Source organism: Podarcis cretensis, assembly GCF_951804945.1.
Source record: "Podarcis cretensis genome assembly, chromosome: 15".
NCBI lineage: Eukaryota > Metazoa > Chordata > Lepidosauria > Squamata > Lacertidae > Podarcis > Podarcis cretensis.
Genome location: NC_137185.1, coordinates 6,981,276 through 6,993,601, shown reverse-complemented (window position 1 = coordinate 6,993,601; position 12,326 = coordinate 6,981,276). Strand labels below are relative to the sequence as shown.

At 44.8% G+C, this 12,326-nt stretch overlaps 1 protein-coding gene and 1 long non-coding RNA gene across 7 annotated transcripts in view; one reads left to right on the top strand and one right to left on the bottom strand.

The window, feature by feature from the left end:
• ACACA (acetyl-CoA carboxylase alpha) overlaps positions 1–12,326 on the top strand; it is a 207,022-nt gene that overhangs the window by 182,070 nt on the left and 12,626 nt on the right. For all 6 annotated transcript variants that reach the window (XM_079955359.1, XM_079955357.1, XM_079955358.1 and 3 more), the window contains 2 exons: positions 7,006–7,160; positions 8,378–8,548. In XM_079955359.1, the coding sequence (XP_079811485.1) occupies positions 7,006–7,160; positions 8,378–8,548 (326 nt within the window). The remainder of the gene's footprint in view (positions 1–7,005; positions 7,161–8,377; positions 8,549–12,326) is intronic.
• On the bottom strand, positions 797–11,740 carry LOC307204348. Its single transcript, XR_013833623.1, has 3 exons — positions 11,588–11,740; positions 3,595–3,685; positions 797–1,871 (listed from the first exon to the last, which is right to left on the bottom strand). It is a non-coding gene; the product is annotated as an uncharacterized lncRNA (long non-coding RNA).

Sequence of the window (12,326 nt, the reverse complement as noted above, 5' to 3'; positions counted from 1 at the left end):
GATAAAGAGGCTAACTGGAAAAGGCCATTTATTTTGCGTTTTCTCTTACTGCCTTTACACCTTGCAGAGTATGATTTCTTCTCCCATTCTCCTTTCACTTGTCCCTTCAGACTTACAGTTTCCTTCATTTATTTATGCGCACTTATTATTCGCTTTTCTTTGCAAAACGTAACCCAAAGCAACTTACACAGTAGTACAAAGATTAAAACTCGCATTAAACCAAAACAGAATAAAAACCATAATCACATTCATACTTAGAAAAGGCAGACCTACCACATACCACATCTCACCCACTGAAAGAAATCACAAATATCTAAAAAAACAAACAAAAAAACCACCACCTCAGATGTCAAAGCAATAAATAACTACCTGACATTCAGAAGACATCTTAAGGCAGCCCTGTTCAGGGAAGTTTTTAATCTGTGATATTTTAGTGTATTTTTGGTTTTTATGGAAGCCGCCCAGAGTGGCTGGGGAGACCCAGCCAGATGGGCGGGGTACAAATAATAAATTATTATTATTATTATTATTATTATTATTATTATTATTATTACGGCCAAAAGCCTGGGTAAAAAGAAATGATTTTGCCTGGTGCCTAAATGTAGATAGTGATTTCTCCCTAGGAAGAGCATTCCATAAGCAGGGAGCCACCACAGGAAAGGCACTGCAGTTCTGAGCTCAGTAAGGCAGTCAAAACTGAGCTGCTTCATATACCCATAGCCAGAGATGGGAGCTGGAGGACTGAATGGAAATCCTTAAGGGAAGAGCTGTGTTTTTGTGGAGAGTGCCTTCACACGTGGGCACCCTTCCAGAGGTGTTGGGTGTGGCAAAAGTGTGTGTGGCCTGATACACACATCCAGCAAGCAAGAGGCATTCTATCTCAGTTCATGCACACTTTCCCCAGCCAAGTAGAATCACTTGAGAAAGGTGCAGAGCAGGGCCAGTGAGGAAGGTGGCCTTGTCGGGATCCCAAGGGCCAGTTAGAGCGGCCTGGAGGGCCACGTATGCCACACCCACCCCGAGACTGAGGTTCCCCATTTTTCATGCAGAAGGCTCATAAGTTCAGTACCCAGCATCTCCAGCTTAACAGGATCAGGCATTAGTTACGGTGGGAGACCTTTCCCTGCCTGAGACCGTAGAGAGCTGCTTCCAGTCAGAGTTGGTAAAACTGGGTTAGGTGGGCAAATAGCATGACCAAGTATATAAGGAATCTTTTGGATTTTCCGTTCACTCAGTGTCAGTAGATAAGGGATGGTGAACTACTAGGAGCCTAGATCAGTTTTTGCATGTCACGTTTTCAGGTTAAATGATTTTTTAGCATTGATTTTATTGTATGAACACCGTATGGTGTCTTAACAGCATTCGAGATTGTGGCTCTCGGTGCTATTTTGGCTTGGGAAATTGGGAGAGATGGAAAGAAATGCAGTGACTGGCGGCTTTCTAACTTTTCTGTTGTTTACTTGCCCTCTTGCTTTCAGTCATGGTCTGTTACAACTTGGGAGAAGCACAGATTTTGTTATATGGTAAAAGTTTTAAATGTTCAGAAATATTAATAAAAACGTTCTCACAGCACCATGGTGAATGTGTCCTCTCAGATCAGCTGCTTATGAGTTGTTGACCTATTGAAGGTAATAGGTCACACACATGAGACACACACTGGGTTGGGAGGGATGGACTAGCCAAGATCTTTGACTTGCTAGAGAGCATCCATCTCTTTCTTAAAGGGAACTCAAGTTGAAACCCCTTCAGACTCGTGATCTTCTCCCCCGCCGTTGCCTGCTTGGTACTTTGGGAGTTCCAGAATGGCCATTCGGCATCAGATGACTTTGTAGGGTGATGCATTGTTGGAAATTTGCAGCTGTGGGATCTTCCTTTAAAAAATAAAAACAAGGTGTGTGAGTTGTCTGTGCTGTTAGCTTCTGCAAATGCAACCTGCCTCTCAATGGCACTAGTATTTGAATGCAAAGAAGAGCCCCGCTGGATCAGGCCAATGGCCCATCTAGCTCGCCTTCCTGGTCTCGCATCAGCCCACCAGGTGCCTCTGGGAAGCCTGCGAACAAGGCACGGGTGCAGTAGCCTCCTCCCCACTTGTGACTCCCATCAGCTAGTATGCAAAGGCATATACTGCCTTGGAGGTAGAACACTGGCATCATGGCTTGTAGCCATTGGTAGCCTTATCCTCCTGAATGTGCCGGGACCGCAGCAGCCTGATGACTCCAGTGGTCCATGCATTGGTAGCCTCAAGGCTGGAGTACTGTAATGCGCTTTATGTGGGGCTACCCTTGCATTTGGTCCAGAAGCTTCAACTAGCGCAGAATGCAGCAGCCAGACTGCTCACAGGAGCAGATTACTGGCAACCTGTTACCCCACTGTGGAGAGTAGCACTAGTTGCAAGGTACTTGTGTTAATTCACAATGCCCTAAACAACTTGGTCCCATAGTATCTTTTTGCCACAGGAGTATGCTAGTCAGTACAAAGCTGGGAGTTATCTCTTTATTAGCAAAAGCACAATGTCTACAAACTTGGCTGAGTGTTGGGCCTAGTGAGCATAGCAGCTCATTCCCGGTGGTCTTACTCCATGAAGATCAGTTACCGAGACTTATAGTCCCTGCCTCCTTGCAGCTGCCTATGTCGCCTCCTCCCCAGGGCTTTCCCCCAGCAATCGGAGACTGCACCTGCATGCCTGTCTTTGCTCCTCCCGTCTCATGCCTCTTCTGGTTCTGGGAGTCAGCAGAGAGAGGAGCTGGTCACAGCAAGAGCAGAAGACATCTGTTGTGACTCTTTCCCAGCCAGACTTATCTCTGCCTCTTGGCCTCCCTCCTCTGCTGCTTCAGCCTCTGCCTCTGATTCTGGACTTTTCCCTGCCACGGACTCCCCCCGCTCACTAAGCCCTGTTGCCTCTTCAGCTTCTGACACCTCCTCCTCCCAGTCTTCTCCCTCTTTTCCCTTTGACCACTCATCACCATCTCACCACTATTCCCCAGACTCTGAGCTTTCTTCCCTTCCCAACTGGTTCCTCCCACCATTCCTCTGCATCTACCAGTCCATGAAACTTAAGGACAGATTCCTGATGGCTGAGATCTTCTGATGGGGCAATTCTGGTTGTTCCCCATGCGACCCCTGAGGTTCAGCTGGCCATCGCTAAGGACTGAGTCTTTAGTGTGGCAGGCCAGCCCCTGTGAAGCTCCCTAGCTGTACAGGTTCAGTGGGAACCATCCTTCGCTTCCTTCAGGAGTCCCTTGAAGATTTTCTTATTTGCACAGGCGTAAAAGCCCTCCCCATCTTTTAAGTGCAAGGCCTGATGATCTGACTGCAAAAGAAAGAAACCTATTCCTTTATATTTAATTGTACAGGGGTCTTATGGAATTGATTGAGAGCTTAGCCTTTTACAATACCCAGTGAATAAGAAACGTTCCTGACAATCAATCAATGATAGGATAATCACTCTTTATTCCCCTTCTCCCCCCCCCCACTCCCCATCCTTCATTGTTACCTCTTTCTTTCAGGAGAAGAGGGTTCAGAAGCCAAAAATCTTTATAGACGCCACTTTTAAATTAAGCAGAAAATAGACATTGACATATTTGTTAATCTCACCTGGATCATTACCGGGGCTGGCTCGACAACACAAGGGTGGCAGACGGTCTGGAATACATGAGTGTTTGCTTCCTTAACAACTGCTGCTGTCCTGCAAAAAAAAAAAGAAAAAAAAGTAGTCTTAAAAAAAAGCAATAGAAAATAGAAAAGAAGGCAGCACATTACTGTATTTAAAAATAATTATGGCACTAGCAGTAGCCTTCCCACACCTGATTCCTAGTGTAGTAAAAGTCGCTGAGGTGCGCTTGGCTTATGTTAGAAGAATGCAGTGGCACAACATGAAAATGTAATGCTGCAATTATGAAGCATGTGCATCTCACACGTTGTCAACTCCAACGCATTTGCGTGCAGAGGTCAGTGTTGTATATTTGCACACTTTAGAGTAGGTCCTGATTCTGGGGGCTGCCTTAACACCCCCCCTTTCTCTGCCTTGCATCTGATCAAACCTTTCTTTCCTCTGCTCTGGTCCCCGCCCCCCCTGCTTGTGACATGCATCTTCCAGGGAAGGGCCATGGCTCAGTGGCAGAGCATCTGCTTGGCATGCAGAAGGCTCCAGGTTCAACCCCTGGCTGGGAGAGAGCCCTGCCTGAAACCCCAGAGTGCCACTGCCAGTCAGTGTCAGCAGTACTGGTCTATTTGGTCCAATAGGCTGACTTGGTCGAAGGCACCTGCCTAGTGTTCTGGTGACTCCAGTTAAGATCTCCTGTTTCTCCCCCCCACCTCCATCATGATCTGGCTTAAACAACTGACAGCTAGTGATGGATGAGCAATCTCCAGCTCGCCCCACAATTAATTTGGTTTCATATCCCCCCACCCACCCCAGAAAAATCTGTGAAAGAGCCTCTGTCTGTGCTTTTCCCAAGAAGGTTTGGGGTTTTTTCTTTAGTTTTATTCAAACGTAGATGTCGGAACCTTCAACATGTGTTCCTGGGCTGCAGTGTGGCTAACAATGCTAGTACAATAAAATAAAACATTTCTTTAAAGCATGTCAACAAAGTGGGCCCCTGGTGAGGCTGCTTGGAGAGAGGATTTCAGATACAAGGTGCCACCACTGAAAAGTCTATAGTTGGCTCCTGCCTTATCTTTTATGGTGGAAGGCATCCAGAGGAGAGCTAGGGAGGTGGTCCTCAGCTCACTTCTCCAGTTCCCACTCTCTGCTCTCCAACCAAGCCTTTGTGAGTGGCGGGGTGGGGGTGGGGGGTAGGACTGGTGACAGGGAGGGGTTGCCATAGCCAGGAGAAGTGCAGTAGGCCTCATCCTTCAGCCATCAGTGACTCTTGGCATGTCCACAAGGCCTAATAATAATTGTATTATATTGTTATTTAATGTTGTTGTTGCAGACTTGTAGCTAGCTGTGTGTTACCTAAGAGGTCTTCAAATGGCTTACATTTAAAACCATAAAACTTAAATATATTGCACCACAGAAAATAAATTTAAAAAATCATACCAACACTTTTATACAACATGCAGAAAGCAACCCCTTCCCCCAATAACAGCCATAGGACACTTTGATAGTACACTGACAGTAGAACAGAATTGGCTCAATCCACCAAGGGCCATGCAGGGGAATGATAAGTCTTTACCTGGCACTGAATGGATGCTAATGATGGTGCTAGGCGGAACTCTCTGGGGTGTTTCAGAGATGGGGAGCCACCACTGAAAAGGCCCTCTCCCTTGTCATCGTCCTCCCTGCCTTCCTCAGAGAAGGGGCCTAGAGAAAGGTCTTGGGGCCTTCCCTGTTGTTAATGAGACCTCCCCGAGGGACAGGCAGGGATAACTAGCCAGTAGCAAACTTGGCATAAGCCAGGCTCAATCTGAAGGGGCAGAGGGTTACTCTGAGGTTCTGAACTGACATGTATTGGGAGCAGGTGGCCTTCCTCCTCAGCGCCAAGCTGCACATGACACTTGTCATGTGTTTTTCCCCTTTGTTGCTAATTTAAATAGTGTGGTGGGCTGATTGCGTGCGCACGTGTGTGTATGGTTAAGCCTTTGTGTGCCCACTGTGGTTCCAATTGGAACTGTCCCCCCCAAAGACGTGCTATTTGCAATGGGAAGAAACATGATGGTTATTCTTGCTTTCCCCAGTATGGCCCCCAGGAGAAATGGCTCCAGTGCACGGGCCAGCTCAGCTTCTGTCTGGCTTCATTCCGAGGTGCACATACAATGTTAAATGCAAATTCCAGCATTAGATTCCAGCCATAGTCGAGTGTGGCTAAGCTTATTAAAACCCTCATTGGATCAAAGGGCACACAGTCAATCTATCAGCACCCTGCTTTGAGCTGTCCATGGTGCTAGCTCTGAGTGGGCCTTGTAGCCAAACGCATTGCAGTGAGCTGCCCATAGTGCTGCCTTTATGGGTCATCATTCATTCATGTTGCACTGAGCATAGCGCTGTTTCTAAACTGGCCCTGTATTTCTGATTTTAATTTATAGACCAGTTAAAAACAATTGCACATGTGAAAACAGTTAAAAGTAGTTCTGATGCAGATGCAGCGTGAGATGAAAAAAATCAACTGAATGCATGTACTTTGACATTCAGATCCCAGTTTGATTGGAGGTTATTTAACCCATTGGGTTCTTTTTGTTGGGGCTGGGTAGATACTGGTTCAGCCCGGAAATGCAGACCTAATCTCCTGAAAGCAGGGGTGGGCAGCCTGTGGCTCTCCAGGTGTTGCTTGATGAGGCAGGTGGGAGTTCCACCACATCTGGAGCTTATATAACTCAGAGGTCAGAATTTTCTGAATGAAGCAGTCGGGATTGGCTAACAGGGATATGTGTGTGCTTCTTTCTTGTCCCACACAGATCCTTGTGCTTCGCCCAAGAATGCTGTTCTCTGTCCCTCCAACTCATTTCATCTCCTTATCATCTGTCCTTCAGTTCCTTCCCCGCAACCCTACTCTGTAGCTTGGAAATTCAAAATCTAGATCTTGGAAGCACCGTAGATTATGGCGTGTGAAGCTGCGATCTCTGTAGATTTGCATGCATTTTATAAATGCAGTCTGCTCTCTCGCTCTCTCTGTGTGATTGACTCTGCTCTGATTCTGTATCAGAACTATTGGGTTGGATAGCAGGACACTGAACTGGCCAAGGATATAATGGTGTGAAAATGAGGGGCTCTTTGGGCTCTTGGGACCTTCTGTCTATTTTTCTTCAGGGCCTTGGGACATCTACAGTGTCTCAGTATCTTCTGTGCTTTTTTTCTTGTGTGCCTTGGGATCTCTGAGGTCTTGAGCTCGCTTATTCACCTGTGAGGGAACCCGAGTAAATACTTGTTTCTAAGCTGTAGGGGTGGAGGAGCTGAGAGTGGTTTTTTTTGTTCCCCATGGATTGTTCCTTCTGCTTCTTTTTCTCTCTCTTCTCCCCTGCGGTCTCTGACAGGTATCCTTTTTTGTTGTTGTTGTTTGATTTCAGGCACCCCGGAGCTAAGCCCAGCTGAGCGGAAGGAACTAGAGACCAAGCTGAAGGAACGGGAGGAATTCCTAATTCCCATTTACCATCAGGTAGCAGTGCAGTTTGCTGACTTGCACGACACGCCCGGCCGGATGCAGGAGAAGGGTGTCATTACGGTAAGTACGATGAATCCTTTTCTTGCTGCTGCTGCTGTCAAAAGCTCCGGCGTGTGCAGACATCCTTTGAATGGTCACTGAGGAGGTCCTCACAGCCCCAAATTTCAAAGAAGCAGGGATGGGTGGGGGGAGCCGTGGCCAGCCGTGATTTATACTAACCATGCGGCATTAATATTAAAAATTTTGGAAAGGAAAAGAGAGTTTCAAGCAACCTTGGGGATATTATCCCTAGCAACGCTTAGGAAAGAGTTTGCAATCTAGAGGGAGCAGGGACACAAACTCCTTTGGCATCAGATGTGAACATGAATATAGCAAGTTGCCTGATACCATTGGTCCACAAAGTGCCCTCCCTGCGGAACGCCCTCCCATCAGATGTCATAGAGATATTATACAACCTTCTATAGACATCTGAAGGCAGCCCTGGGAAGCTTTCAGTGTGTCATGTTCTGTTGTCTTTCTGTATATTCCATAGGAAGCTGCCCAGAGTGACTGAGGCAACCCACTCAGATGGGTGGGGTACAAAAAATTCTTCTTCTTCTTGCCTACATTGACTGGCATTGGCTGTCCAGGGTTACAGACAGGGGACATTCCCATTGGGGATTGAACCCAGGGCCTTCTCTCTCTCAGGTCGTATTTCATAGAATTGTAGAACGGAAGAGCTGGTAGAGGCCACAAGGGTCCTCTACTCCAACCCCTTGCAATGCAGGAATCTTTTGCCCAACATGAGGTTTGAACCCACGACTTTTGAGATCAAGAGTCTCATGCTCTACCAAGGTGGTTGGGGCCACACAACTGTCATCACAATGACCTGTGACTTTACCTACTCCAAAGCTGCTGGAGGGCAGGGAGGTATGTCTTGGCTAAGCAGACTCATGGGCCCAATGGGGAGGCCTGGTGGTCTAAGGCCCACGGACCAGAGGTTCCCCCTCTCTTGGATTAGTATGTGTGTGGGGGGGGGGTCCACAGAACTCTAACCCAATGGTTGCCATTAATTTGATTTTGAATTGATTTTGGAATGAGTTGATTTTAGAATGCATTTTAATTAATCGATTGGGATTTTATGTGAATTGTGTTGCTTTTGTTGTTGTTGGCCACTCTGAGCCCAGCTTCAGCTGGGGAGGGCGGGATATAAGTAATAATAATAATAATAATAATAATAATAATAATAATTCGCCACGTGCAACTCATCACCTGCCCCCCCCCCTCTATGCACACAGGATATTCTGGAGTGGAAAACATCTCGCACTTTCTTTTACTGGAGGCTCCGGCGCCTTCTCCTTGAGGACCTGGTCAAGAAGAAAATCCATGATGCCAACCCAGAACTGACAGATGGCCAGATCCAAGCCATGCTAAGACGCTGGTTTGTGGAAGTTGAGGGCACGGTCAAGGTAAATATGAACGCATACCTTTTTGTGGCTTGCATCCAGCCCACATTTGGAAGGTCTTGCCTTTACAGTCCCCCTTCATGGATATAAATGAATGTGTGGGGTCAAAGCCTGGCAGATTCCTACAAGCTGAGGTTGGGGTGATGGGGAGCTGTGTAGAATTTCCAGTGGTCTGCAGACAAGGGGAAATCTCCTTTCTCTGCCCCCTCACAGCTAACAAAAGTCAGAATAAGTTTATGCAAAATAGGCAGATTGAGTTAGGCGATGTGATTTGCATCTTTTACATGTTTGGGAGAGTTGTTTATCTCTTGGTCTGTTCCCTATGCAATTTGGACACCTCTTTACGATACCGAAACCAAATTCTGTGTGGCGGTTTCTAAAACAAAGGAGCAGGGTTTTGTCAGCGCCTACGTATCAGTGGGTTTTGAATCAAGATGGCAGGCTGAACCTTTCAAAAGTGAGCAGATTTGAACCACTGATTTAAAGAACGCACTGATTTCATTTTGGGGAGGGAGGTCCTTGAATTCCTGAGAAACACCAGGTGCTTCCGCCAAGTAATTTGTACAAAGCAAAAGAATTCAGCTGGTCCACGAGGCAGAATTTGGTGGACTCAATCCAGGTTAGACCTCATTCTTCCCGAGAACCGTGTCTGGGATGCAGACAGGGGTGGAGCACTTCCCCGAACAAAAAACTCCATTTCTCTCCACATGGAAAACAAAGATGTGGGGTGGGAGAGTTCTGTGGTAGACATCTTCAGTCTGGTTTATGCCTCATTTTGCCCAGAGAGTAGATTCTATTATTTTTTTTATAATAATATTTATTAATTTTATAAAACAAAAATCCACATAGATAACAACAAGATCTTTCTCATTAACCACGTTTCATTCACATCTTTGGACTTCCTCACATCTCTTGTTCCTGCTTTCTAAACACATAGATTTTTCTAGCAAATTATTCACTTAATTCAATTTATATCATTTAATTATCCAATATTAAATCTCAAATCTTATAGTTTAAAACACTCTAGTTCTAACATATTGTTCATCCAAAATTTGTCTTTTCTTTCAGTCACATTTAAATTTATATTCTTTGTAACTAATTTGTTGGAACCATCTTATTGCGGATCTTACATCTTTCTTAACATTCATACAGTTTACAATATTTTTGTAGATAGTCCTTAAAATTCTTCCAATCCTCCTCCACCAATTCTTCTCCCTGGTCTCGGATTCTGCCAGTCATCTCTGCCAATTCCATATAGTCCATCAGTTGCATCTGCCATTCTTCCAATGTGGGCAAATCTTGAGTTTTCCAGCTTTTAGCGATGAGTATCCTTGCTGCTGTTGTGGCATACATAAAAAAGGTTCGGTCCTTCTTTTGCACACTCTGGTCAACAATGCCCAAAAGGAAGGCCTCTGGTTTCTTAAGAAAGGTATACTTAAATACCTTTTTCAGCTCATTATATATCATTTCCCAGAAGGCCTTAACCCTGGGGCAAGTCCACCAGAGGTGAAAGAATGTTCCTTCAGCTTCTTTACACTTCCAACATTTATTATCAGGCAAATGGTATATCTTTGCAAGCTTGACTGGGGTCATGTACCACCTATATATCATTTTCAAAATATTTTCCTTCAAGGCGTTACATGCGGTAAATCTCAGACCTGTAGTCCATAACTTTTCCCAGTCAGCAAACATAATGTTGTGCCCTATGTCCTGTGCCCATTTTATCATAGCTGATTTGACCGTTTCATCCTGTGTATTCCATTTTAACAGCAAGTTATACATTCTTGAGAGTATCTTAGAGCTGGGTTCTAACAGTTCCGTTTCTAACTTTGATTTTTCCACCTGGAATCCTATCTTTTTATCCAACTTAAAAACTTCTTTAATCTGAGCATAATGTAGCCAATCTCGCACTTTATCTTTTATTTTCTCCATACTCTGCAACCTCCAATTATCTCCGTCTTTTTCTATTATTTCCCAATATTTCGGCCATTTGGCCTCCATATTGAGTCTTTTCGGGGCCTTAGCCTCCATTGGTGATAGCCACCTTGGGGTTTTGTTTTCCAGTAAGTCTTTATATTTTATCCAGACATTGAATACTGCTTTTCTGACAACATGGTTCTTAAAAGCCTTATGTATTTTAACCTTGTCATACCACAAATATGCATGCCATCCAAAAGCATTGTTGAATCCTTCCAGATCTAAAACATCCGTGTTTTCAAGAAGTAGCCAGTCCTTCAACCAGCAGAAAGCTGCTGATTCATAGTACAACCTTAAGTCTGGCAGGGCAAAGCCCCCTCTTTCTTTAGCATCAGTTAATATCTTAAACTTAATTCTGGGCTTTTTGCCCTGCCAGACAAATTTAGAAATATCTCTCTGCCACTTCTCAAAACACCCCATTTTGTCCACAATCTGTAGAGTTTGAAACAAAAACAACATTCTTGGCAATACATTCATCTTAATAGTAGCAATACGTCCTGACAAGGAAAGTTTCAATCTTGACCAGATTTCTAGATCCCTTTTAATTTCAGACCAACATTTTTCATAATTATCTTTGAATAAGTTCCTGTTTTTGTCTGTTATGCTTACCCCTAGGTATTTAACTTTTTTAACCACATTTAATTCTGTCTCTTTCTGAAACCTTTCTGATTCTGAAGGGGTCATATTTTTTTCCAAAACCTTGGTTTTTTGCTTGTTAAGTTTAAATCCCGCTACCCAACCAAACTCATAAATCAATTGCAGTACCCTTTTGGTGCTGGGCTCTGGCTCCTGTAAGGTCAATACTAGGTCACAGAGAGTAGATTCTAAAGGTACAGAGGGATCTTCTATCACAGTTCAGCTTTTCTGCCAAGAACCGACACATTAGATGCTTAGGAGCATTTTCCTTGAAGCAGTTGAATTTTGGGAGGCCTCACTCATCCTATTCTACTACTGTACTTATTTCTGCCTCTTTCCAAAAGGAACATCTTCGTGATCCTTCTGTTTATTTTAACCTGTCCAAGAGAGCTTGTTGTGTTCACTTCTCTCTCCCCTCACATCATGAACCTCATTCTCTGTTTTCAACCTTGGTTATATTTTATGCTGGACAGTCTCTACAGCTGCTGCTCCTTTGTCACAGACGTGCTGCTACGCCCTTCCTGTTCTGTGACTTGAAGGGCAGTTGAGATACATAGATTCATATCTCCTCTGAAGTGCTCTGGGGCGCTGGAAGAGAAAAATATATTTGGGGAAGGGGGAAATCACACACACACACACCCTCTGGAGGGCTCCAAGCTTTTGAAGGTAGTGTCTGAGCATATTTCTCTCTTTTTTTTTAAAGAAAAAAAAAAAGCCAGGCATCTAGTTAGCTAATACATTACACCAATCAAGGAGAGTTATCTTAAGCCACAATTAATCTGCTCCCTGGCATATGTTGATAGGAGAGCATCATGCTGTTTCTTAATTAAAGGCAAACGGATTAAAAATGATTAATAAGAGTATTAAATATTCGCCTAAACTAAAAGTGTTGGGATTCTCGCGCAAATCCTGGCTTTACCCAGGTCTGCAAAGTGGCAAGCGTTTGCAGTGTGGCTAGGATGTGGCGGTGCTGGGATGGGATGGGAAGCGGTGGGAGAGGGAGGAAGGAATTTCTTCCTCATTGGCTTGTGAACACATTGATTTGTATGCGGGGGAGCGTCGCTGTTGCGTCTGGGGGTCGGAGCAGCCGGCTGTGGCTGCAGGTTTAAAATAAGAATAATTGCAAATAACGTGGCAACCGTCGCAATTTTATTATTTCCTGCCATCG